This window comes from Chlamydotis macqueenii, chromosome 1, assembly GCF_036417535.1.
Source record: "Chlamydotis macqueenii isolate bChlMac1 chromosome 1, bChlMac1.mat, whole genome shotgun sequence".
Lineage (NCBI taxonomy): Eukaryota > Metazoa > Chordata > Aves > Otidiformes > Otididae > Chlamydotis > Chlamydotis macqueenii.
In genome coordinates, this window is record NC_141556.1 from 86317181 (window position 1) to 86343893 (window position 26713).

The 26713-nt window shown below is 53.1% G+C and overlaps 2 protein-coding genes across 2 annotated transcripts; both read right to left on the reverse strand.

The window, feature by feature from the left end:
- Window positions 1-6429: 6429 nt before the first annotated feature.
- ENO2 (enolase 2) lies at window positions 6430-16195 on the reverse strand. Its single transcript, XM_010116190.2, has 12 exons — window positions 16040-16195; window positions 12908-12999; window positions 11900-11995; window positions 11557-11615; window positions 10463-10532; window positions 10156-10289; window positions 9217-9439; window positions 8562-8759; window positions 8232-8433; window positions 7914-8022; window positions 7718-7776; window positions 6430-7375 (listed from the first exon to the last, which is right to left on the reverse strand). The coding sequence occupies exons 2-12, from the start codon at window positions 12990-12992 to the stop codon at window positions 7306-7308; spliced, it is 1305 nt and encodes a 434-aa protein (XP_010114492.1). The 5' UTR covers window positions 12993-12999; window positions 16040-16195; the 3' UTR covers window positions 6430-7305.
- Window positions 16196-16373: 178 nt separating this feature from the next.
- On the reverse strand, window positions 16374-25958 carry LRRC23 (leucine rich repeat containing 23). The gene is made up of 7 exons (XM_086749867.1): window positions 25953-25958; window positions 22332-22444; window positions 21232-21485; window positions 21009-21139; window positions 17805-17941; window positions 16992-17214; window positions 16374-16708 (listed from the first exon to the last, which is right to left on the reverse strand). The coding sequence occupies exons 1-7, from the start codon at window positions 25956-25958 to the stop codon at window positions 16670-16672; spliced, it is 903 nt and encodes a 300-aa protein (XP_086605993.1). The 3' UTR covers window positions 16374-16669.
- Between the last annotated feature and the right edge of the window lie 755 nt (window positions 25959-26713).

Genomic DNA, 26713 nt, shown 5'->3' on the forward strand with positions numbered 1-26713 from the left:
GGGAGGCGGCGGGTGCGGGCGTCGCTCGAGCGGCGCCACATCGCCCCCCGCCGCCGCCAGAAAGGCGGCCGTGGGCTGCGGGGGAGCTCGGCTTCACCCGAACGTTAAAAACATGTCAGCGCCCTCCCCCGCGTGCTTGGCAAACCGGGCCGGCGGCCGCCGTCCCCTCTCCTCGCTGGCAGAGCTCAGCCCCGCCGAGGCCGTTTGGGAAAAGTTACCATCGAAGGCCGACAATGGGGGAAGGGGGAGCCCGCTGGGTTTGTCAGCGGGAAGTCGGCGACGGGTCTCCTCCAAATACAGCCGCTGCCACCGCCTGCTCCGAGGGCGCGGGCCACGGAGAAGCTACCGGTGGCCAAACGTTGCCTTGACTGACCGTTGTCGATGTCGAAACGATGGCGGGCCGTATGAGCGAAAGCCGGGCTGCGCCGGAGGGATGCGGGCATGTCTGTCTGCACGTTTAAATCAGAGAGACTTGGTGTGCGTGTGGGCGAGCCCCTGTATTGCACTCTGATAGCCTCTCGGGATGATCACGAAATATTTCCCCGGCGGGACTGGATGGTGCTCCCTCCGCGGGTTTTTATTCAATAGTTTTTATTGTCCGTTACATGGCTCCGAGCGCTATTTACTGAACGGCATCCAAAGTCGGCACTGAATACAGATGTATTCATCTCCTCCTCGTGGGTTTTTCTGTAGTGCTAATCACCCGAACACTTTGAAAACATTAATAACAATGTCCCCGCAACACCCTTGTAAGCTGATGGCTCTCAAAGCGTTTCTCCACGCCCTCTCCCCAGGGTGGGGTACCGTGCCATTTTGGGGCTTCCTGATTGATCCTGGATGCAGCGTGCTCTTGGTGCCTCACGTCCCCCAGCCAGCCCCGCTGGCACCCAGCACCCCATTGCACGATGCGAGCGCGCCTCGTGTCCCCAGCCTTCCTTCACTCTTCCATCCACCCTTCTCCCCGACCTACTGCTTGGTCTGGACCCTTGCCGACAGCCCCCGCCCCGTCAGCAGTAATCCCGGGCTGCTGCTGTTCCTCACGACTTTCTGGTTTCCAGAAAAAATCCCTGTGGAGCCAGGGCTTGAGGAAGCTCTGCCTAAGCTTTGTGAAGCTGCCCACTGATTTTCGGTGGTCAGTCCGAAATATTTAAGGCTATTGTTTTGCAGAGGTGCTGTGCCAAAGTGAACACCCTGTTGATCCCAAGCACAGAGGTAAGCAGCATCTGGTTTGCTAAGTGTCTCACCAAGCTGAGCCTCAGAAAACAAGAAAGATGATGATTATTTTTATTATTATTAGCATTATTATTGCTGTTGAGGTAGCAGTGTTCACAGTTGTCACAGCTGCTTCAAACTGTTACCCTAGGAGCTGACATCCTGGCAACCTGAGCTCGTAATGAGTGTGACCCTTAGAGGCCAAAGTGATGATGGATGAAGGAGGAAAAATATTACCAAAATCCGTGTTTTCTGGGTGCTAAACAAAATATCCCAATCCCTAAGGTTTGTGATTTGGGGGAAAGCCTCTGCAAAAGCTACAGTGGTTGGTATTGCTTCAGTCCCAGGGTCTTCTGGATCAGTAAGGTGTGACACCAAGTTTATTCAGCCACAAAGTCAAGCCCCGAATGGCTTTTGTGTCATCATCTCCCATAACCAGGTCAGCTGCTTGAGTTAAAAAAATTGATTTAAACAAATGTTAAATTTATTATCAATATTTTAGTGTCATTTATTATTGACATATGAGAAGAGGCAGACACACTAATGCCTTATGAAAATCTTACTAGGTTTAGTGTTATTTCAAGAAGCCAGCCGAAGGTGGTCTGTTTCCTGTGGTCTTACTTTATGAAAAGATATCAGCGGTGGTTCACAAGAGAAGCAGGAACAGGAGGGGCAGGGTAAGAACTTGTATTTGTGTAATCCTGACTTCTGAGGGCTTACCTGTGGACGAAAAGCGGCATCTCCGCTAATGGCTTAAGGATTTTGGCCAGAGGGATGAAAAATGACCAGTGACTGAAGACAAGTGCAGCTGGGTCAGGACCTTTTCTGGGTCTGTGGCAAGCAGATACCAAGCTTGTCTGGGGTGCAGCCGGACCTTCCTTGGAGCAGGGAGATGGGTCACGCCTGGAGGTCTCTCCAGGGTGAGAAAGGTTAGGGGGGAACTAATTACTCTCTTCAGCTATTTTTTTTGGGGGGGTGGGGGGTGGTGAGGGGTATAAAGAAGTCAGAGACAAGCTCTTCTAACAGATGCACAGTGAAATGGTTACAAAATTTGCAACAAGGGAAATTCTGACTTGATAAAGGGAAAACCTCCTCCCTGTGGGTGGTTCAGCACTGGCACAGGTGCCTGGAGGGGCTGGGGAATCTGCATTCTTGAAGATGCTCGGGTACCATCTGGCCAAGGTCCTGAGCAACCTGATCGAGGTCTGTAGCTAGTCCTGTTGTCAGCAGGTGTTGAGCGGAGACCTCCAGACATCCCTTCCCATCTCAGCCTTCCTATGAAACTCTGAAAAGACACAGAGCCTGTCCTGATTTCAGCTGGCATGGAGTTAATTTTCCTCTCAGTAGCCATGTTTTGGGTTTTGGATGTGAAGAATGTTGATAAATACACTGATGTTATGAGTTGTTGCTAAAGAGACCAAGGTCACTGTCTGTTTTCCCAGGTTTTGCTAAGGTGCAGGTGCAGGAAGCTGGAAGGGCTATAGCTGGAACTGTTGATCCAAACTGGCTAAAGAGAGTACTCCATGCCATAAATGTCACGCTCAGGATTTAAGTGGCAGTGGGCCGGTGAGCTCTCACTTTTCTCTTACTGTTCAGAATTTTTTCGGGATCATTTGCAGTTTTTTTTTTCATTCCGTGCTTGCTGCTCAGGACAGGCTCTATCGGTCATCAGGTTGCTGGGTGGTGAGAAACTGTGCATAATTTCTTTCTTTTTTAGATTATTATTCCTATTGTTATTCCTATTTTTATTAATAATAATAATATATATATTATTATATTTTCCTTTGCTATCCTAGTGAACTGAGCCTAGAGTTTTCTTTTCTTCCCAATTCTCTCCCTCATCCCTTGGGGAGGTTTGAGTGAGCGGTTGTGTGGTGACTTGATTGCTGACTGGGGTTAAACCACAACAGAGCCCCATTTCCCTTTTCCACAGTGCAGACAGACATCGTGTAGTAGTCTCCTTGATGAAAAGAATAATCAAGCAAGGTCTGTGCTAGGCCTGGGGAAAGACCTTCTCCAGGTCTCCAAGACCAGGTCCACCCAGGATGGCTGCTCCTGGCTTCCTCTCTCAAACTCTCACACATAATACCTGCAAACTGATGTTTGTTGGTAATGAAACATTGAGACGGTTATAAACCTCCTTGCCTGGTCTCACCAGTCTCCCAACAATGGCTGTCCCTGTGGCCGAGATGGCTCAGTGACTGGTAATGGAACAATTGTGCACTGCACCAGCAGAGACCCCCAAGATGCACACTGTTTATCCCAAACTAGGGCACCTGCATCATTTACAGAGGGGTTTCATCTCCCTAATTACATGGTTTGGCACACAGTTACACCTGCTTCCACACCGAGATGCACAGTGCTCTCTGAAGCTGCTCTTTGCCCAGAGAGCAAGCTTCATGACATCCTCCTGACAACCTGTCCAACCTGTCCACATTTGGCCTTCCAGCATCAGAGCCAAATACTCTTCATTCAAATAAGGTGACTATCACCTTATACAAATTACCCAGCACCCAAATTTTTGGACCTCTTTTCAGATGTTCAGTAGATGAGTATCTCTGAGAGCCTCCTGTGTTTAAGGTGTTGGTTTCCCAAGGTTGACTACAACCCCATCATTCTGGAGAGAGATAAAAAGATACCACAGAAATCTCTTAAGGCTTCCCTGTGCACTGTACAGCCAGCCTAATTCAGCAACATCTCTCCTTCCAGCTCCTTCATGGGCACACGCATTTAGAGAGCAAAGAACAATACTGCAGGCTGGGGAGGAGTCGGGGGGCAGGGCTAGTGTTAAAGTATCCCTTTAACAGCCAGGCATTGCTCTGAAAATGTCATCTAAGCAGAGTAGAATTTGAGAATCGAAAGAAAACTAATCCAACAAATGTTTTCCTTCACACTGTCGCATCTCCAGCCCATCTCTGTGCTGTTCCTCCTGCTCTGATGGAATGCACGTTGTAGCAACAGCAATCTGATGGAGACGGCTTAGACAACAGGAGTCCTCAGGTGTGGGAATAGCAAAACATTTGGACATTTCTCTCACGAAGAAACTATTTACAAATCTCTGCCACTGAGGCAAAGAGAAAGCAGCATATGTCTTGTGACGCATTGGCTAAGGATAAATATTTGCAGTGACCCAAGTAAACATGCCAGGGTCATATATTCCTCATATACATTGTGCCATCGATGCCAAAATATTTTGCTTTAGAAAAGGCACCAAGGTGAGGCACTGCTACGGCACAATGCATTCTCATCACCTCAATGCTTTTACACATCTTCTCTGACACGGGGACATGGCAATACCTCACAGGCGATAACTCTTCCCTAACAAATTCTTCCCACAATGTGGGGATGTATATACCGGTTCCCTGCTGTTACAGCGTCGCTGCATTTAAATGGGTAACGCAGACTACCCTGGGTACTTCATTTAATTCCTTGCACAAAAAAGACAAATGGGAAGGGACGGGGCAGACACTCTTGGGAATAAGAGATCTAAGAAACTTTATTTCCAAAAATCTGCCCTGCTTGCTCAGTGATAGCCACACCGCTTGCAAAACCCCAGCACCTAAAACAAAGGAAAATGGCAGCTCGGTGTGCAATTGGGAGAAACAGCCTGCTCTCACGCAGGCACAGATCGCACTTCCCTCCACAAAGCCTGTGCTGCTGTGCACAAACCCTTTTGCGGGGGACTGCTGCAGGGACACTGCGCACCCCGCCGTCCCCTTCTGCACCCCCTGCTTTGTTGTCGATCCTCGTCGCAGCCAGCAGCCGCCTCCGCAGGCCTCCCGGCATCTCCGGGGTTTGCGCGGGTTTGTTCACCTGTGGATGTGAGAGGTGGAGCTGGATACACTGGCTTTTAGGGGCAGCCTTTGAGTTTGGGGTGAGTTTTACCCTGCGGCTACCCGAGAGGCAGAGCGGGGGGAGGCTTCACAGAGACAGGCGAGGGATAGCCTGCTTCTGAGACACAAGCTGTCCGTTACTACTGAGATTTGTTCTGTATTCACTAGTGATCCCCTAGAAACCAATCCTGTCTCTACCCTCACATTCTCCCTCCCACCCTCTTTTCTGTTCTGGGCATGTGTGCCATAGCCTTTTGTCTTCCCTTCTTGAACTTACTACATTTTCTGTGCTGGTTAGTAAAGGATCAGCAGTGAAATGCCAATGTTTTAAAGTGTTGTATTTCAATGCCCCCTCCCTGGAAGTGTTCAAGACCAGGCTGGACGGGGCTTTGAGCGACCTGGTCTAGTGGGAGGTGTCCCTGCCCAGGCCAGGAATGTGGGAACTGGGTGATCTTTAAGGTCCCTTCTGACTCAAACCCCTCTGTGATTCTAGGATTCTAAGATTTTAAAGTCTGCTTCAGGACACAGTCGAGGGGGCTTGGGACTTGCTGAGCAACCTCTGTCTTCACCCTTGCCCTTGCTCGTTGTGACAGACAAGGTGGTGTGGCTTGAGCGAGGGTCTGGAAAATTTCTGTAGTGAAGTGGGGTGGAAGGCTTGCAGGACCGGAGTGTGGCCGAGTACATAGAGGGGCTACTGACATGAAGCGATAACAGCGGACAAGGTGGTTTTATCGTTTATTCTCCATCAGAGCTTGGGTTGGATTTCTCACAGTAGCACCGCCCAGCCTCCCGCCTCCATTGGAGTCCATCCAGAATAACGCCGTTGAGCAGGCGCTGGGCTTTGCTGGCACTTAGCCTGCTGGGGCACCACTCAGGGGACTACTTTCCACAAGTACTGCTGTTTTTCCCCTGTGAACCAAGATGGAGCTGGGAGAGACTGACATTCCACCTACCCCTCCATTCACTGCTCTGCAAGCCCCTTTAGGGCGAGGAGGATCAGCTTTTTCTCTCCCAAAGACTTACAGTTCCACTTTACCATCGCTGGCCCGTGGCCCACCCTGAGGTCTTTACATCAGTGGAGGGGGCAACTGAAACCCCTGTGCAGCAGATCTTCATGCGACATGGTTTGGAGATGGCAGGGGCAATTCCCCCCCTCCCATCAGCCTTCCCCTGTTCCCCAGCCAGGGGGCCAACAGAGCAGTCTGGCTGTGGGACAAGGCTGTGAAAGGAGGTGGGGGTACCTGGGACTTTTCTTTCTCTTGCCAATCCCCTCAGCTTGTTTTGGTTACCTTTCTTGCGTGAGCCTCTCCTGCTTCGATGGCAAGTTGTCTCCATTTCCCAAACACTGGGGTGTAGAGAGAAACATCAGGCCAAGCCAGCCAACTCAGGTGTGAAATACATTTTAATTGAGTTTAGGGGATCTTTAGTTTGTCTGTTGCTCAGCTGAGCATGGGCTGTCCGGAAGGTGAAGCAGACATTATGGGAGGAGAAGAGGGTGAAGGAGTGCAAGAGGGAACAGAGAGAAAAAGGTCACAAGAAGCAAATGAGAGCATGGGCTTGTTTACGGATGTGTTTTAATATATCGCCCCACAATACTACGTGCTGACCCAGAGACTGACAGCACACACACACGCACACCCAGTGAGGAACAGCAGTGCATTTCAACGCTAAGCTGCTGGCAAGCACAGCCCAACACAGCACAGCACTCGGGGTGGAAGGACGGGACACTCGGGTCCCACCACGGCCCAGTGCAAACACACGCCTGGGGCACGAGGACGCCATAGGCCAGTACGCGTACACCTACACACATGCACAACGAGAGCGAGCCACTGGTGACACTCATCCGAACACAGCTACAGGTGCGACACTTGTCCAAACACGCCAGCTGACGCACGTTATGTTCACTGCACATGCTTTGGCGTACAAGGGAAACACACTGGGCAGCATGCTCCCGTAGTCTAACACGTGAACAGAGTGGCTCAGACGCGGCCCTGCACAAAAAAAAACCAAAAGACACAGGATGCCTAGATCCAGAAATGCTTATGACCCCAAAGCAAGGGGCAGGGTGTAGGCCTCTCTCTTATCCTTCACCTGGGTACATCTAGCTGGGGACACCTGAACTCAAGGGAGTTTGAGGTGAGAGGGAACCAGGTGGTGGAGTGGGGAGAAAGAGCAAAAAAGGGAGCAGTGGAGGGAAGGGAGCTTCAGAGTCTGTGAGGTGGGAAAGAGCAGCAGGGTGACTGTGCCCTGGGGACAATGTTCAAAGAACGCTTGGGTTGCGAAAGTTGTGTCCGGCAAAGCGTGCTTCATCACCAAGCTCTTCCTCAATCCTGCGGGAGAGAGAGAGAGACAGCACATGTCAAGCCTTTGCTGTGAGGGAGCATCAGAGGTACCAGGGTGGTGGAGAGGCAGTGCCTTGGCCAGGAAGCTGACTTGGGCTGGAGGAACTCAGCTCCTGCCAGCTGCTGCATCTGTGGGGTTGCACCCTCATGCCAAGGAGGAGGGAAGGAGCCTGCTCCAGAGATCCCTCCAGGATCCTACTGTCATCTCTGCACCTTGTCTTCTGGCTTTCTCCCACAAGCCCCATCTACTCTTGGGTTTTCAGCTTCTCCCACCCCAGTTGGTCACTCTCCCATTCTCTCTTCTGTGTTCCCATCCCTGGACCTTCTTACCTCATGAGCTGGTTGTATTTAGCCAGGCGTTCAGACCTGCAGGGAGCACCCGTCTTTATCTGTAAAGCATTCCCCAAAATAAACACTGTAAGACACTGTTACAAATTGCACGAGTTTCCCATGGTGTGGCAGGGGATTCTATCTTCATGCCCCTTTGCTTTCCCCCAGGCCTGTGCATGGCCTGGGTCTCACCTACCTGCCCAGTGCACAGTCCTACAACCAGATCAGCAATGAAGGTGTCTTCGGTCTCCCCAGATCGGTGGCTCACCATCACACCCCAGCCATTCTCCTGGGCCAATTTGCAGCTACAAGGAGCAAGAAATGCAGTCAGTAGCTCCCACTCCTACAACTACCACCTGCACAGGGTGAGATCCAGGCCCCCTCTCCTCCCACCCTCAGCATCCTACGCTCTGGTAGAGACAAAAGTCTATGCATCCAGTGGATAACGTGACACTCTGCTGTGGTTCATCACCAACCCTTACACAGGACATCAAGAGCAGCAGGCTGCACTTACGCTTGGATGGCCTCCGTGACGGATCCAATCTGGTTGACTTTGAGCAGGAGGCAGTTGCAGGCCTTCTCTTCAACAGCTCGCTCGATGCGCTTGGGGTTTGTCACTGTCAGGTCGTCTCCCACTATCTGAATTCCTACATTGGCTGTGAACTTGGACCAGGCCTCCCAGTCATCTTGGTCAAAGGGATCCTCAATGGAGACCACTGAAGGGACAACAGAAGAGACATGAGTCAAAGCTGCCTCCCCTTCCACCCCAAAAACACAGAGGGGATGTGCCTGTTGAGTATGCAACACCAGTGCTGATTCCCTACTGCCAAGCACAGCAGCTCACCTGGATAATCACGTACAAAGCTTTGGTAGAGGTCGCTCAGCTCATCTGCAGAAATGTAGCGGCTGGGGTCATCAGGGGACTTGAAGTCCAAGTCATATTTGCCATCACGGTAGAACTCGGAGGCTGCCACATCCATACCGATGACAATCTTGTCTGTGTAGCCTGCCTTGTCGATAGCTTCCTTGAGGAGCTCCAGAGCTGGGAGGAGGAGAGTTGCAGTCAGGAGAGTCAGCCCATGAGGAGAGCTATGCCTTTCAGTGGGAACCTCCCCTGGTAGGGTCCTGAGCGCCACTGAGAATCTGACAGTGTGACAGGACAAGTAGAAGGGGGCCCAGAGCACAACAGAAACATGCAAAGGAGCTGTGAAGGTCATGTCCAGAGGGTTGAGGAGGAATTAAAATACAATCCCACAGGTCAGAGACAAGTTGGGGGAAGGTGTCGGAAAGGCGTGCATGAGTATGAAAGGTTTGTATGGAGAGGGTATGAGAGACCAAGGCCACCTCAAGGAGAAGGAGCTTAGAAACTATTCCTGACACAGGAGGTCAATGACACTCAGGTATCATATTTTGAACCAATCTTTGCAGAATGCTGTGAGCTGGCTCTAGGAAGCCACAGCATCACAGGCAGGGGTACCCCATCTCTGCAGGGCTCTCACCTTCACTGTTTTCCAGGATGTTGGGGGCAAAGCCTCCCTCATCACCCACATTGGTAGCATCTTTGCCATACTTCTCCTTGATGACGCTCTTCAGGTTGTGATAGACTTCGGCCCCGATGCGCATGGCATCACGGAAGCTTTCAGCTCCCACAGGCAGGATCATGAACTCCTGCATGGCCAGTTTGTTGCCTGCGTGGGAACCTCCATTGATCACGTTGAAAGCCTGGAAGAGAACATAAGAGAATCAGAGCTGAAGGAACCGGTCTTGGCACCACCTAGAGGAGGTTCTCAGTTGAGTCACCGTGCTCGTTCCTGCCACATCGCACAAGGGAACACGACATGTCAGCTACAACGCATCTGACCAAAGGCATGGAAGCCCGGAGTCTTCCTTCCAATAGTGGCTCAAAGCAAATGGCTGGAGAGGACTTTCCCACCCATTTCCCTCTTAGAGATCTCCAGAGATCTCTATTAATCTCACATAAAGATGTGTTTATCTGTGCAGTGTTTATATGTATGTGTTTATCAGCAATGCTACGTTAATCTCTCTTCCAGGACCTTTCTCCTTGACTATGAGAAAATTTTAGCATCCAGAACACCCTTTGTGAAGGAGTTTCACAGGGCAGCTACCCTGGTGTGACAACCCATATACACTTGTTTTCAACTGTGCCCCAGAGGGTTCACATGATGCCCTCTGGCTCTTGTGCTAAGAGTAAGATTCCCAGTCAGCCCCCACCACAACTTCGGCCATATCCCTCTCAGGCCTCTCTTTTCCGTATTGAAACCTGACAAGTGTCAGGCCTTGGCTTGCTTCCTTGACGAGTGCAGTGCACTCAGTTGATGTTTCCGTCCTATACTACTTCCTTCTCTACCTCCCAACACACCCTTTGAAGTTTCCTTTGGAGTTTCTGAAGGTGGATATCAAGGATGGAGGAGTCTTACTGGCACAGGAAGGATGAGATCAGAGTTGCCAGCCAGGTCAGCAATGTGCCGGTACAGGGGAACATCCTTCTCTGCAGCTCCCGCCTTGCACACGGCCAGCGAAACTCCCAGGATAGCATTGGCGCCAAACTTGGCTGTGGGCAAAACCAAGGAGGAGTTAGGCTTCTCAGGCAGCAGCCTCCTGCCCAGCAGATGCCCTTGCCAGCCCAGCCTTGGGCTCACCATGGCTCTGACAGTGCCCCCCCGCCCCAGCCCTGCAGCCTCCCATGCTCTTTACTTCCCAGGCCAAAAAAGAGGAAGGAATTACATTTGTTCTCTGTGCCGTCCATCTCAAGCATCAGATTGTCTATCTTCTCTTGATCCACAACAGAGAGGCCCTGCAAGAAATAAACAGTTCCTGAGAAGAGGAGCCTGAGAAGAGCTGCTGGCTCTGGTGTGCGAGAAAGGAGGCGTTGATGGAGAAGCGGGAGGTACAGGGACCTTTTTAGCTTGTGAGGGGACATATACACACAAAGCTCTGGAAATTAGTGCCTTGATATATAATCGAGTTAGGCAACCACGATAATGTTGCTGCAGTGCAGTGTAGATGAACCCACACTGGAGAGGGGATCAGCAGCAGCCCAGGCAAGGCCACACATTGCTGGGGACACTGGACTCCCTTGGGGATTTACCCAGCCTTTTGGCAGCTTCCAGGAAGCTTTGTGGTGCTGTGGTCACACAGAAGCTAGGCAGAACAACAGTGCATGCTCAACCCCAAGCAAGCAAAGGTAGGCTGGATGGAGCCGTCCCAAGGGGCGAGGTGGAGAGCAGGATTAGGCCCATCACAGGCAGCCCTCCACCAGGCCGGTTATTTTTCAGGGGTACAGAGAGTGGGGCTCTCAGCCAGCCCCGCCACGGGGTGTAACATATGGCTCCAGCTCAGCTCTCCTCAGAGCAGGCCTCAGGTCTTCAGGTGCAAACAGGTTGCAGATGTGACACCACCGCTCTGCAAAGCGGTGCTGGGGCGGCTGCCAGGCCTTGCATGATACGGTCATTGCTCATCACATCATATGAGTGCCGGGTGGGATGACGGGGTGTGAGGCCACAGATGTGGATGAGGTTCAGTGCTTGAGGAGGAGCACATCTGAAAGAGGGAGAGAGCTCTACGGGGAGCATCGAGGGGATTAGTTAGGTGGTACAGATGCCGCAGTGCACCAGGCAGTGTTAAAACCTTTCCACCCAGAGAAAACATTGCTGCGGACACATACAGGCATGGAGGGCAGGAGGGGTGTGCCCAGGTTCACAGAGAGCATCACTATGTCTATTAACCCAGTGAGATGAAGAGAGGCAGAAACAGAGATCAGGGGACAGAGACGGACCAGAGTAAGCGTTGGACAAGGGAAAACAAAGAGAAATCCTTACAGAGCCCACGAGAGCTGGGGCGACAGTGCTGTTGATATGATCCACGGCCTGCAGGACCCCTAAAGAAGGGAAGAGACAGAGAAAGAGAGAGAGAGAGAGAGAGAGGGGGTGAGGAAAAGAGGAGAGTGAAAAGAGGGGGGAGAGGACCAATAGACTGAGGAAGGGAGACAGTGAGGGAAGATCGAGGCCTGATCTTTCACTTTACTCTAGGTCTGTGCCTCTGTGGGCTGCCTGAGGGCAGTGGGACACATCCACATCGTGCCAGCGGATGAGTGGTACCCTCCGGCGGAGCCCCACACAGAGGCAGCCCCAGGGATGGGATGCCGAGCAGGCATCTCCCCACCTTTTCCGAGAAAACGCGACTTGTCGTTGTCTCGCAGTTCCAGAGCTTCATAGATACCAGTGGATGCGCCGCTGGGGACCGCTGCTCGGAACATACCTGGGAAACATCGAAACACAAGTGTGAGACAAGCAAAGGGTGAAAAGGAGAGAAAGCCCTTGTGCAGCAGCCCACTGTCCTGCTGTCATGGGAAAGGATGTGGCAACAGCTGGAGCAAATGAATGGCTGCGCTGGCTGGCTGCTCATGACTGGTCCTCTCGTAGATGGATAACCAGGGCAGCAGAAATAAATGCACCCAGGGCTTCCACACTGAGAAACCTGGATCCACACTGATCCCAGAACTACGGATAACAGCTGGAAGTCTGGCTCCTCAGCCTTCCTCCTGGCTTTAGAGGCAGCGTGACACACAGCTGCCAGCAGCTTCCTCCTCCTCATACTGGGGCTGGGTTTCTGCCTTGGTAAAGAAGGAAGAGACTGGTCGGATGCCTGCTCTGGCCCCTCACTGGTCCCCACCCCTCAGCCCACCTAGCTTTCAGCCCAGCGCAGATGCAGCTCTCCCAGTTGAGACACATGTGCATGTACACACAGACATCTCGGGACAAACCTTACCCCACCTCATGAGCATGGCCATGGATGTGCTTGCTTGTGTCCCAGGAGTAAAAGTATAGCTGCAGCAGGGCATCGCGGGGTTACAACAGGAAGGTAAATATATTTAAATCAAGTCAACTAAATTTTCTGTCCTTGCTACTAGCAGGCACGTGGCTCAAGTCAGATACGTCAGCCAGCTGTCCCGTGATTTGCCCGGCACGTGTGTGGAGTTGCTGAGCACACGCTGGAGTTGCTGAGCACACGCACAGCCACAAGCAGAATTTTGGTCTCTGCCTCTTCCCCTGGCTTGCTGTCTGCTGAGGGTCCACTGGAGAAGACCCTCCACGCTCTCAGCAGAGTGCAGCGGTGGCTCGGCTGGGGTGGGCAGGACCTCCCCTCCATTTCTTGTCCTCACCCGCATACCTTTGTGTGTATACAGGTCCACCTCAACAGTGGGGTTCCCACGGGAGTCCAGGATCTCGCGGGCGTGGATCCTCTCAACTGCCATGGTGAGTCTGTGGAGGGCAGAGGACATGTTCAGCTCTCAGAGGCTCCAGAATGTGGTGCTCGCCCTTCTAATGTCTCGGCAAGACACTGACAGAGAGAAGGGAGTTCGAGGAAGAGTGCCCTTAGGAGCTGGAGCTAAAACTATTGGCTCAAGGAAATTTAGAAAATGCAATTAAAACTCAGATCCTGGGAATCTACCCTGATGTTGCCCAGGAACTGGTTGTCTGTTTGAATTTATTCTGTCCCTTTGCTGCAGAGGACAAACTGTGGGCTCTCCCTGCACCTCGGCTCAGCCCTGCCCCTTCTCAGGGCTCCTGATTCGAGCCCGGGTGGTGGAGACGGCGAGGGTGCCACACCACCCACAGGCAGCGGAGTGGGAGCGGTCAGAGCTGGTGCGGCCAGGAGCTGCCCCTCGCCTGGGCGCCAAGGACAGGATGGCAGCTCCCAGCATCTCCCTTCCCCTTGCTGGGAGGCAAGGACGGTCCCTGCTAGGGCCAGGCAGTGAGCGGCTGTGGTGTTGTCCGTGCGCGGTAGGCAGGGAGCCAGCCAAGCACGGTGGCTGCCTGGGGCAGGGCAAGGGGGCGGCCAGCCCGGGGACCCTCATCTCCTCTCCAGCCCATCAGTGGGGCCCAGCCTGGCTCCCATGGCCCCCCTCCCCCTTGAGCCACCGGGTCAGGCTGTCGCTGGAGCGCGGAGGAGGCCCGCAGCCCGAGGAGCCATCTTGCTGAAGGCCGAGGCACCTGACATGGGAGAGAGGGCTCTGAAGGGAGAGGAGGGAACATGGCCCCGCACAGACACAGCGGCTGGGCCTGGCTCCCAACCCTTCGCTCCGCTCCTGACATGGTGAAGCGAATGTGACTGGCAGGCGTCTCTGTCAGATGAGGAGGAGTGAGGAAACCTGGCATTTTAGGAGCGCCTAATTAAACCTGAAGTGGAAAACAGGCTGGTGGGTATGGATGGCTGTTTGAAAGAGCTTCTCTTGCTGAAGTTTGGTCCCTATGAGGTCCAAAATAACTAGTCCCCCCATCCCACCTTCTTATTCCCCTGGCTGTGGGGCCATGTGATGCCGTGGAGCTGCCATTCCCCCGGAGAGGGAGCAGCAGCGAGGTGCGTGTCACCCTGTGCCGTCGCCACGTTTTCCTCCCCCGGCTCCCACAGATGATTCATTCAACGCTAAGCAGGGCCGGACCCACGCAAAGCTCAGCGCAGAGGCCAGGCTGGGGAAAGCACGGGGGAGCTGGCGTTTTGCCCCAGCCAGAATCACGCCGTGGTGCGTGTGTCTGGCCGGGTACAGCCAGGACCGCAGCTCAGCACGGGGTGGCCAGGGGTTGTGAGGGGCAGAGGGATGCTGCAAATAGCACATCATAGCACACATCATGGCACACATAGCTAAGAAGCAGCTGGGGGAAGCCATAGCCGGCTCTGGACCCTGTTGCCTGGGGTGGGTAGAAATCACAGGGGCGTGAGGAAACGGCACTGCTCTGAAGTTTCAGGAAGAGCTTCCCATACTGGGGAGCTTCAGCCGGTGACACCAGGGCTCTCTGGAGCCTGCGCAGGGCCCTCCACCATGTCCATCTGGGCTGGGATCCCCCATCAGCTGCTTTGGCAGTGCTCCTCACGCCATCTGGCACACACCGCGGGAACTTCCTCCAGAGCCGTGCCCGCATAGCTGCGAGCTCCCTTTGCAGCAGTGCCCTGGCCATGCCCCAACAGCCTCCACGAGGGAGAGAGGAACAGGACCCCATTAAAGTGAGCTTTGACAGCAAGACGCATGCTGGATGCAGTGCCTCTTTGCTTATGTGGTCACGTTTCCCATGGTCGTATCTCTCTGCCCACATCCATTTGCTCCTGTTGGGGCCAGCTCCGAGGAAGCCAAATGACAAGCCCAAATCCAGCCCTGTCTGCCTCACCCCATCACTCACTTGATCTCTTCTCCTCTCTAGTCCTTCACACCCCTTTCTCCACTTGCATGGCTGCCCCGTGTCCCCCTGCATTTTCCCTCCTTTTAACAGTGCAAAGAACCACCCTGAAATCCCCGGCATCAGCCGCACTGTCCTAAAAGGAGGTCAGAGGCGGATAAGCCGGGATAAGGGATTGGGACAGAGCCATAGGCAGGAGCTCGTAGACCACAGCGAGGAGGAGAGAGGAGCCAGGCTGGAGGCTGGGCAGCCTCCCTTGAAGAGGGGCTGGGCAGGGCACCCCAGGAGACCGGCACTGCTGCAGTGCCTTCCTCTGGGCACTGCTCCCTGGCACTGCGTGTCACCAGTCTCACTGGAGTTTGCGCTGCCGAGATTTCCCCCTCCCTGCCAGGCAGGCCAGCATGGCAAAGACCTTTTCCCCCAAGCCCCCGCCACCGGTCCCGTGTGCTGCTGCCGTTCCCCCGGGCTGGGCACTGCTCCCAGGAAGCCCGCACTGCTGCAGCGTCGTGGCTGATGCAGCTATTGCTTGCTTGACTGTCACCTCCCCTCCCTGCTGCCCCCCTCCCACGTGTGATGTGGGGCTGTGCAGATAAAAAAAACCATCCCCTCTCCTCCCTCCCTCTCCCTGGGACCCGGCTGAGCGCCTGTGTTTATGTCAGCATCTCGGGAGAGTGGAAGGGGGGGGGGCTGGTCTGCTCTGGGGCTGGGTCCTTTCCCCAGCTGAGCCCAAACTGAGCTTTGCCTCCTCCCCGCCGCCACCCCCCTCCCCCAGGTAAAGCTTCATCCCACAGCACCTCCCGGCAATGCCCTTGGGAGCACCACCTATCCTTGCCGGTTGCCCCCCTCCTGCGATTCCCTAGGTTCACACCTGAAATGATGCTTGCCGGGGTAGGGAAGGAGGGAGTACCTGAAATTAAAATATGAAAGAAAAAGTGAGAAGGGTGGGGGTGAGGAGAAATCGGTGGGAGGAGCAGGGGGAGGAAGTGCGGGGAGTTCAGTTGTTAATGCCGCTCACCGTGGTCCTTCTCCGCAGGGACCCCAAAGTGCGTGCGGGGTTTTGGAGGGCACAGGGTGGGGAGCAGAAACACGCATGCGGTGAGGGGGGTGCTGGCCGTGGGGAGACACTTACCTTCCTAGGGCAGGGGTGAACGAGAGATTGAGAAAGTGCTGGTAGGAAGGAGAGAGGACGAAGCTGAGGAGGGATGCAGGACCTCAAGGGGAGATGATGTGTCCTCTAAGCCAACGGCGGCGGCAGCAGCAGGATGGAGACGCCCCTGATAGGGCCGGGACAGCAGCATGTGACCCAGAGCTGCGATGAGTCAGGATTTAGCAAAGCTTTGCAAACAGCACGTAGAGGATGGAGAGAGAAAGAGAGAGAGACAGACAGGGGATAGACATAGGCAGACGAGGGTGAGAGAGCCAGGGAACAGGAGTGGGCATGCAGGATAAACAATTCCAGTCACTCCAGGCTCATTAATTATTTTTATTCAAATCAGAAAATCTTGTAGGATTTTTTGGGAGATGTAAATCGAACCACAGAACCTGTAACTCTCCCCTTTTCCCCCTCGGGCTTACTGAGAATAGAGCATATGAGTGCAGCGACTGCAAAACCACTGCAGTACCTCAGGGCACCTTCTGCGACCAGAGTGGGTAGCCCTCCTCTTTTCTCCAGGAGCAAAATGAGGTGAAGGCAGCTCTGGTACCTGCAGCTCTCACTTTCCCAGCTGCCCATGTGGGGAAAGGCATCTCCAACCTGGAGTCACTCGTTCACATCACCCTGGAGAGATCCCTCCATTTCCTAAAGAAGGAAAGGGAGAGAAGTTAAATGACTCCACGCTGACTTCTTTTCGCCTTTCACCACTCAGTTCTGCTAGTGAGGTTGGGAATGGCGGTAGGGTTGTGATGCTTGCCATCACAATCAGGTTGTGAAGCTCAGCCTCTTTCAGGCTCCTGTGCCCTTGGGACTGACCTCCCTCAGCCTTCTCCTCATGTAATCTGGAGGAGGAGAGGCTTGATCAGCATGTTTGATCCTCTCTCCTTCTCTTCACTTCCTTCTCTTCCTCTCACTGTGTTGTTCTCACCTTTTGTTCTTCCTGCCCTTTCTGACGGATTTGGTTTGCCTCTGCCTGCTCATCTTGCTCAAATGGTTCCTTGTCAAGGCGTTGCAGGCGTGGCAGCAGGACCAGGACCTCCAGCCGGTAGTTGGGTTCATCACAGCATGGGTTGTCCAACAGCACCAGGGCCTGCAGCATGGGGAGGACCTGCAGTTTTGCCACCTCCTGAAGGTTACTGATCCCATTGTTCCTGAAGAGGAGGAAGGAGGCAGGGCAGGGGAAAGAGACACGTGCAGACAATGAGATCCCCTCGGAACAGTAAGCTGACAAGACAGATAAAGCAAAACTTAGCAGCATGATAGACTGTAGACCGTAGATCACAGACCTGTGATCTAAGATCCAGATCTGTCTGCAGGTCCCCAGACTGAGGGACAAAAAGGACATCTCCTCTGGATTTTTCTGTGCTCTAACAGTCTGTTGAATGGTGTGATATCACCATTACCCTGTATGGCAAATGCCGAAAAAAAAAAAGGGCACTTGCAGTCATGTCCAGGACAGAGATAACATGCTTAGAGGAATCCAAAGGATTTGTAGCAAGGAATAAAAAGTATGAGGTGGGGTGTGAGAGTGACTGGAGAGGCAGATCTTTTCTGAGAAGTCCAGGAAAAGCCCTGGCTGTTATGCTTCTAGACATCTGCGTGCTGAACACCGGTTAAGGACGGTAAAGATCAACCCATCCCCATCAGATCTTCAACTTCCAAAGGAACCAGAAAATCCTAAAGACCTAAACGGGCCTGATGAAGGGGTCTCTGGTCCCGACACAGAGCAGGGAGGACCCACCGTAGATTGAGGTACTGCAGGCACTTCATGCTGCTACAGAATCCATCCAGGGTCCCAAGCTGGTTGTCACGCAGGTGCAGAGTTGTCAGCTGCCCTAGCCCCTCAAGGCCTTCAAGGCTTCGAATGGCATTCTGGGCCTGAGCACCAGGGAGGCAGGAAGAGAGAAGGAAAAAGGGGACACACAGGAGAGGGCACAGCTGTTATTTCTGGCCTGTAAAGTTCTTTCTACCCTTCAGACTCCCTAGCACTCATAACACAGCCTTCTCTGAAGCTAAATCAGGTTACTCAGGGTCTTGCTCAAATGGGTTCTAAGCATTCAGATTCAAGGACCAAAAGTTTGCTGAAAAAGTGTTTCCTGTAGCATCACTTGGTGACTGAGACAAAACCACCCCAGATGAATACTCCACTGCCAGCACAGCACCCCCTTCCATGGCAGAGCCGAATCTGCGTCCCTAAGGCCTCAGAGAGCAACAGCGTGGAGGGGAAAGCACGGGCCTGAGCCTGAAACAAGTGTAGTTAAAGGATAAATAACCAGCTCCTCTTGGTCACATAGACCAGGGATCTTCCAGTGTCAACTGCTCCTCTTGTAGGGGAAATCTACTGCCAAGAAGTCTCCTCTTCTACTCCTCTAGGAGCAGAAGCAGGCTGAGTGTTCCTGAGAGAGGCTGCAGGGGAGTGAGGGTTGTTTGTTCGTGTCATTTTAAGCTTTTCCAAGTAGAATTGTTGTTATCCATCCATAAGTGCACCTTCTTGCAACAAATCTGACAACCTTACAGCAGGAAGAATGTGTCCTATTAGTTCAAAATTCCCCATCATGGAATTTCATTCCTTTCACTGTGATGTGAGTTATGCAATGGGGAAACGCAAAGCTCTGAATGTCAGCCGTAGTCTCACAGCAGGATTATGGCTGAAAAAGACCAGTAGAGGTCTCCTGCCCAAGCCCGCGCTCACCGCAGCCCTAGCGCCAGCGCCAGGTCAGGCTTCTCACCGCCCTGTGCAGCCAAGTTTGGAACATCCCTGCTAACTACAACCTCCCTGCCACGTTCTCCAGCCCGGAGCTGTGCAGGGCTCTGCTTGTGATTGTGGCTCAGGGCTGCAGTCTCTCAGGATGCAGATACCTGCATGGGAAACGGTGCCTTTGTGCTCTCTGTTCCTTGTTGGTACTCAGGCAGTGATGTGGCCAATGCCTGAGACTAATGAAAGGGGAACAGGCTGAACTGGTGGGATAGGGAAAAGTTTAGGACAAGGTTACTCAGGAAAAGGACATTTTGTAGAAAAGGAAGAGTCTGATGGAAACTGGACAAGGAGAGGTCTGGACCAGCTGGGCAAGTAAAGAGGGTGACACAAGGACAAAAAGAGGAAAGTCGGAGACGTGGTGAAGGTTGTGTGAACAGATTTAATGATCAGGAAGGATTAGTACATTGTACCTCAGAGGAAATCAGGAGCTGGTGTGGGAAACAGGGTGGGGAGCTCACAGACCACTGGTCTGTAAAATTAAAAGTAACTTCCCATCACTCTCACTTTCTTCAGAGTGAAAAGTTTTAACAGCCCTGCCCCTGCAAGCACTAACAGGACAATGCAGAATGGATTTTTTTCAGGGTTGGGGATTTTCCCCCCAGATCAAATAGCATTCCATATGACACCTTTAATTAAATTATCACATCATCACCTTATCTTAGATACTAGTTCTTCACATAGACGGGATGCCACCATTTCTTATGGAAAGCTACTATGATATGTTCCCCATGACTACCTCTCCCCTTCCTGCATACCTGGCCTTGCTCTAGCTAGCCTTTGTCACCACTGCTGCACAATGACCAGGAACCAACACAGCCCTGCTGACAGCAGTGATCCTCAAACTGATCTAAGTGCCACACAGTACGCAGCCAGCTTGTAGTCTTCCTGCTAGTAGGTATAACTTTTTTAATGCTGAAGTTCATCTGCAACTATGTCATACAGTAAGCAAATTTGGTTCAGTTCCTTTAAATTTAACTCTTTTTCTTGAACCTTGTTCTTGAGGCATCAGCTACACCTACCCATGGCTCAAGTAATACCAAAATCTTTACACAGAAAGCAAAGCACTACTGGGAGAACCCCCCCTCCAAAATTATTTAATGAGCAAGCAGACATGGGAGACAAATTCAATCCTCAAAGATTCCTGAGACATGAGTCAGTTGTTCTAGTTTTAACAATCACGTCTTGCAATTTGCCCGCTTTGTATGTGCAGCTCAGAAATCCCTTGATCATGCCAGGAACCTTCTTTAAATATAGGTGCTGTGTTTTCTTCCCTCCAATCATTTGCTAAAGTGACTGGTTTAACTTTGAAATGCTGTATTGTATCTAGTGGCTTATCCACTTCATCCCTTCTTTGAGCATATCTAGTTCTAAAATCTCAGTTTTCCACCAGAAAATTACAGGCAATCTCAGAAAGCAACCTCCTCAGTGTTTTCTGTCAGAGTCTTGATGAAAAGAAGCCACATAACTTTCCAAAGCCTTTATCATCTTTAATTGCTTTTTAAGAGGTAGTGACTCAGGACATCTATCTAGTCTTTGCAAGCTGTAGCACCGTGCGATGCATGGGACTAAGCCATATGTACTTTCTTCACTTGCATCTTTAGCAGCAAATGTTCCCCGAAGCAATTGTTTATGATATTAGGAAATTGCTTCTCCTATCTTAGTTTCACTGTGATGTTCAATCAGTTTCTTTTTTGGCAGCTGAAGGTGTGAATCACACACTTGTGCTGGTTTTAAACCAGTATTTGATTAGGCCCATCAGAAAGGAGACAGAAGCATCACCTCCCCCTGTCACCCAGAGCAAACCTGGGTGCTGGGACAGACGGAATACAGGCTTACCTAACAGTGCCAGAAGGGAATACTGCTCTCCTGCAGGAGGCTGGGAGAGAAGAACCTGATGCACTGAACATCACCAACTCCTCCACTCTCTGCAGAGAAATCACTGGTCAGTGGCTACTCCGTTTGCAACATCTGGGCAGACAGCGTAGAAGGAGCTACCCCAAAGAAGTGTTTTTGTCTCTTTAGCTCTCTGAAATCTGTTCTTCTCTTGAGCTGAGAAGATTTAACTGAACAGGGTAGCACCAAAATTATCCTGCTTTGAAGGACATGGCATCTGCCTTCCACCACTGACCAGAGGTGCCAGGCTCTGCAGCAGCTCTGTCCCACTCCCCAAGCTGGCTGATCCCTTACCAGATAAAGGTTCTTGAGTTTGGGAAGACTGAGCCCTGCTGTGCTCTCTAGCTTGTTTCCTCGCAGCTCCAGGATTTGCAGGCTGAACAACTGGCCATGACTCAGGCCCAGCGCTGTCTGGATTTTATTTCCTGTGTGCCAGAGGAGGAAGAAACAACGAGTTAATCCCACCCAAAAAGAGCATCCTGTGGGCACAAGAATGAAGAGAGGTGGTCTGTATCACCTTTCAGGCTGAGGTTGGCTAAGTGGGGGTGAGTAATGCCCTCCATATCCTTGATGCGGTTCTGAGCAAAGCTGATGATCTGGAGGTAGGGCAGCTCCTGCATGTAGGCGCTGGTAAGCAGATTCCCATCCACCTTCAGCCAAAGCAGATGGGTTAGGCTGCTCAGTGGAGACAAATCTTGCAGCTTGTTCTCTGACAAATCCACATACCGCAGGTGAATAAAGCACTCCAGGAGGCTGATGTCTGTCAAGTTCCTGCGGGAGGGAGGATGTGAATAAAACATCTCTCATATTTCCCCCTGCTACCAGCTTTCAGTTTGCTCCTTGCCACTACTGGAGGGAGGGCATCCTCCTGTGCCACTTCCCTGCTGTCCTAGGAAGCCTTGCTGGAGAGAAGGAGGAAAAAGGCAGGCAATAGGGACAGGCCAAATAATCTGTAAACAGGAACAAATGGTAAGACTGGATCTGCTTTCCTGGTACAGGGAGCACTTATTCCCATTGAACTGCACGTGTCAGGAGAGGGCAGAACCAGAGCAGAAAAGAAGGTAAGCTTGGGAGCTGCGTCTGTTAGACAGTAGTGGCAGCACCAAGGACTGGGTGGGAGGACTTTCCTAGCGGGAAAAAGCTGGTTGAGATACCCATGAGGCTGCTGAAAGAAACAGTCTTAATGAGGTCTGTTAGTTAGGTCTAGGGTTATATGGGTGTACTGATGGGGCTGAGGCTCCAAACTGTCCCCAGGCCATTGTGGCACCGTATTTACAAGTGCGTACCTTAAAGTTTAGCAGTTAACAGGAGAGATGCTTAATGGATATTTCTTGAAGTGATTGTGGGGAGGTCACTCTGTTCAGGTGCCCCTAGGAGATGACTGTCCAGAGGGAGGGACAGGCTGCCCTCAGTTTAGGGGGTCACTGATGTTCCCACCAGTGCGTATGGCTACTGTGGTGGCAGTCCACAGCTCAGGGCTGAGGATGGACAAAGCTATGCTGAGGCACAAAGTGGAAGCCAGACAGCCAGAGAACATGACCGGTCAGCAGTGGCCTTACAGCATAGATGTCCGGGGGAGGAGGAGGCCTTCTCCTGGGGTGGGTGTTGCACACTCACTTCTGTTTGGCTTCAAATTTCACATAGGTATGGGCCAGGCCATTGCCGATCTTGCAGAGGAGAGAGAGACCCTCCTTCAGGGTCTCCTCCGTCAGAGGACACGGGGCCAGCACCTGGGAGAGAATGAGAGAGCACAACGCCAGCGCTGGCCTAACCGCGCCGGAGGGCGCGGGAGGCCTCCACCCTCACCTCTTCTTCCTCCTTCTTCTCCTTCTCCTCCTCCTCCTCTCCCTCCTCCTGAGGGCTGTACTCCTCCTCCTCCAGCTCCTCGCCCTCCATCCCCAAGCCCCCGCCGAGGCAGCTCCGTCAGGCCCGGCGGCGGCCGCCACCCTGGGCTGACCGGGCCGCGGCGCCCCGCTGCCATGGAAACCGGAGGGGGAGGGAGGCGGGGCCCGGCTGCGTTGCCATAGCAACCTGCGCTGAGCGACAGCGGCGGGGCGGGGCGGGGGTGTGGCGGGGATTTGCTGCTTCCCGCGCCGGCGTTGCAGGGCGCTGCAGGCAGCTTGGGCCTGAGCCTGGGATGTGCAGGCCGCGTCCTCTGGACTTGGCCAGGGATGGGCCTTCTCTTACCGACGTTGCCCTTCTCCCCCAACTCTAGGCCTTTCCACTCCCTACAATGAGGCAAATATGAGATCCAAAGTCTGGCCAGCTCTGAGTAAACCCCCACAAAAAGAGACCGCTCGTCTTTCACCAGCAGCGTTGCGGTTAGTGCATCCCGCTGCTAATGCTCGATTGCCTGCAGTAGCGTGGGTGCTGCTGGTTTGTGGTTTGCTGGCCATCCAAGCTCCCTGTGGTTTTTCTTTTCATCATCCCACTGACAATACTCCTCCCAGCTGACCGCTTGTGTTAGTTTGCTGCTCCAGCTGCAATGGCTTGTCATTTTTGGTATTAAATTCCACATGGAAATATCAGAGCATGTCTCTCCTTCGTCAGAAGGATTTTGTGATCTTACTCGACCTTCCCAAGCGCTCCTGGCCCTTCCTAGCTGAGTGACATCTGCAATTCTTAGGAGCGTATCCAGAGAATCGAAGGATCACTTTGGTGGGAAGGGACCACTGGAGGTTGTCCTGTCTGACCCTCCAGCTCAAAGCGGGGCCAGCTCTGAAGTTAGGCCAGGCTGCACGGGGTGGTAGTCACTCAGGTGATTAACATCTCTGAGGAAAGGAAGTGACTTTTGGGGTACAGTGTCCCTGGGGAGCTGAGGAGGGCTGAGACTGCCGGTGCCCGGCAGATGCCATCAGTGCCTGCCCAGCTTTGGCACCTGTGGGCAGGTGGATGGCTGTGCCCCGGTCAGCTGCCGAGCAGAGCTGGGTGTTTACCACCCCGGAACTCTGCTCAGAGCTGCCAGCCACCAGTGTTTTGCGGTTAGTACCAAAGTCCAAGGCCCTGCTCCTTTTCCCTCTGGTGCACTTTGCTCCTTCGCAGCCCCCAGGCAACGTCAGTGTTAGATAAGCTGGTCCGAGCTGAGCTGGACCCACAATTGTCAGACATGAGTCTCACCCTCTTGCAGTGCATGTGCCAGCTGTCACCCCTCCTGCAAAGCACCCCTCTGCGCTCAGGGCTGCGTGGCAAGCTGCTGCCCGTGTCCCCTGCCTCCTCCCATTTGACTCCCCAGTTCTGACCTCTTCCACATGCTATGCTCACCCCTTCTGAATTCACTCCCTGGTCATTAACCTGCATATGATGTTGTTGTTCACTATATCCCCTGCAAAAACACCCTCTATACATAAAGCACTCCAGCTCCTCTTGCCTTGGCTTTCTAAGGCTTTAAGGAGCCCTTCAGCAAGTCGGTGCTGGAGGAAAAGCAACAACATGCTTTTCTTCCTGTCCCCGTCCCTTTATGCTGAAGAACGGGCTGGTGGAAGTCGTGTGTGCCTCTGTGCACATGTTTTATATGGTCTTGCAACAGGAACATACCGCTCAATTGCCTTGTTTCTAGCTGACCAAAGAACTTGCAAGAAACAAGAGAAATTATACAAGGAAACCTAAAGCCCTAAGAGAGAAATTTTATTTAGGTTATATATATTAAAAAAAAAAGACCCCAAACCTAACTATACTGATCATTAAGGAAGTTATGTGACAAAAGCCCGTCTGCACACCCACAAAGGAGCGCAGGGAGATGACACAAGAGGGGGAGCCTAAACAGCACCCTGCTGAGCTGCTCCCAGGCCCATCCCAGGAGCCAACAGCCCACAAAAGGCCCAGAGGGGCACAAGGGCACGATGGCAGATGAGAATCCAAATTATGGACTTGAAGGAAGGGACGCCCTGTCCGGGCCCCTTGCAGGGCTGTCCCAGGGAGCCTCAGCCCCAGAGCACCTTTAGGGCTGGGCAGTGTGGGGAGGGTTGCTGCCTTCAGGAGTGTGGGACATACAATGGGATGCAGGGGAAAAGCGTTTGGGGATTGCACAGGACTCACTAGGATATGTTTAGGGCAGGAACCAAAGGGGGTAATCTGTGTGATTTGTGGGGAAACAAGTGTGTACCAGCAACTGCAGTGGGGCTGTGGCCTTGAGGGCTGCTATGCCTGGGGGCCATCAACTGGGGAGACTGAGCCCAGAGGTTGGAGGGAACCACATTGTACGTGTGTGTATATATATAAAAATATATATGCATAACCTCAGTAGTGCACCTCTATCCTGCTCAGCCAGAGGAGGTGTGGCATGAGGCCGCTGGCACTGTGTGTTCATATGAATGTTCTGTGTGGCCAGCCACACATATATATATATGTATGTAGGTATGTGGTATATATGTGTATTTGTGTGTGGGTTCCCACTGAAAATACAAGCTCAGGCTGGCTACTGGTTGGGGTTGAGGACATGGAGCCAAGGCAGCCTCTCTTGGGCTGTCACATCTGGCACAACACATTTTTCCCCAATAGCAACCTGTTTTAAGATCAGACCACTGCAATTTACAGTGAGGATCTGGCAGCATCTCCACTCCACAGAGCTGTGGTCCTGCCAGAAAGCAGACAAAAAGAAGAAAAACAAGATCTGGCATTCCTGCTGATGCAGAAATTATTTTCCATGAGTTTATTCCTCATTAAATGAATGCTTTCATGCTTCTGTATTCTCCTCAAAGCAGCAAGGCCAATGCTCGGCTCCCATCTGTTTTTCTCTATGTAGGTCACTCTCCTGGGCTCTTGCCTAGCTCTGTGTGCAGGAGCAGGACCCGACAATGGCGTGGCAGCCCGCGGCCAGTCCCTGCGAGCCATCCTGGCTACCTGCTCCCACAGCCTTGGGCACAGTCTGTGGCCCTGCCAAGGCTCTGGTCCAGCTAACCCCAGTGTCCTGAGGCACCAAACCAAGGTCATGTCCCAGCAGCCTCGCTGAAGCACTTACTCTGGCTGTCGAAACCGCAGAGTTTTCATGATTTTGGGGGTTGTGGGTTTTTTTTGTTTTTTTTTTTTTAACCTTTGAAGCATCCTCCTTGACGCACCAGCCTGCAGGCACCGAGAGCCAGCGTCTGTCAGCTCCACGCTACCGTCCCCTCCTTCCCTGCGCGATGGGCTTCCCTCCAGCACCACCGCCTCCCAGCAGTCGCGCTCCCACGCCTGGGGCCCACCGCCCCGTGCTCCCCCCGTGACACTGGCTGCCCACCTCTGACCCACGGCCGCGCTCACCGCCATTTCAGCGCGGCCCGGCCCCGCCCGGCCGGAGCGCTCCGCGGCCGCCAGGGGGCGCGCCAGCACCGCCCGCCGCAGCGGCGGTTGCCCGGCCCCCGCCCAGGCCCCAGCCCCGGCCTCGATTTCTGCTCGCAGCCGGGCAGCAGGTGGCCCCTGAAGGGCCGGGGGCTCTCCTCTCCCCGTGGGAGGAGCCCCTTCAGCAGCACTTCAGGAGAACCTGCAGCACTGGCGGGTGTCCTAAGATTTTTCTCCTCCTTGGTCCCTCTCCGCTCTGGCCTCTCACCCCTCGGGCAACGCTGGGGTGCCAGGGGAGGAACCTGCTGTAACTGCAAAAACAGCCGCAGACCAGAAACATGAAACAGGAGAGGATCTCTCAGGTGCCCATTAACAGACTTCGCACGTCTGCTCCATACCAGAGCACTGCCCGCAGCCTCCCAAGGACCAACTGCAACACAGCTAAGCTCCGCCTTCTGAGGCATTTCCTTTTTCCCTTCCTAAAAAAAACTCCTAGCTGGTGCAGCAGCTGGGACGTGACATCTCATCTTGCTTTCCTACCCATCAGCACAGAGCTGAATGCATGCAGCAAGCACAGCCTCAGCACATGCCCTAAAAACCTTCCCTGCATGAAGAGGGAGCTGCTCTGCTCCACATTTTCTGAGCAGCAAAGTCAATTACTGACCTCACAGACGGAGCAGGGATCAGCGCATTACCAAGCCTGCCTGGAAAGATCAGCTTACTAGTGGGACAGCCAGGTGCTG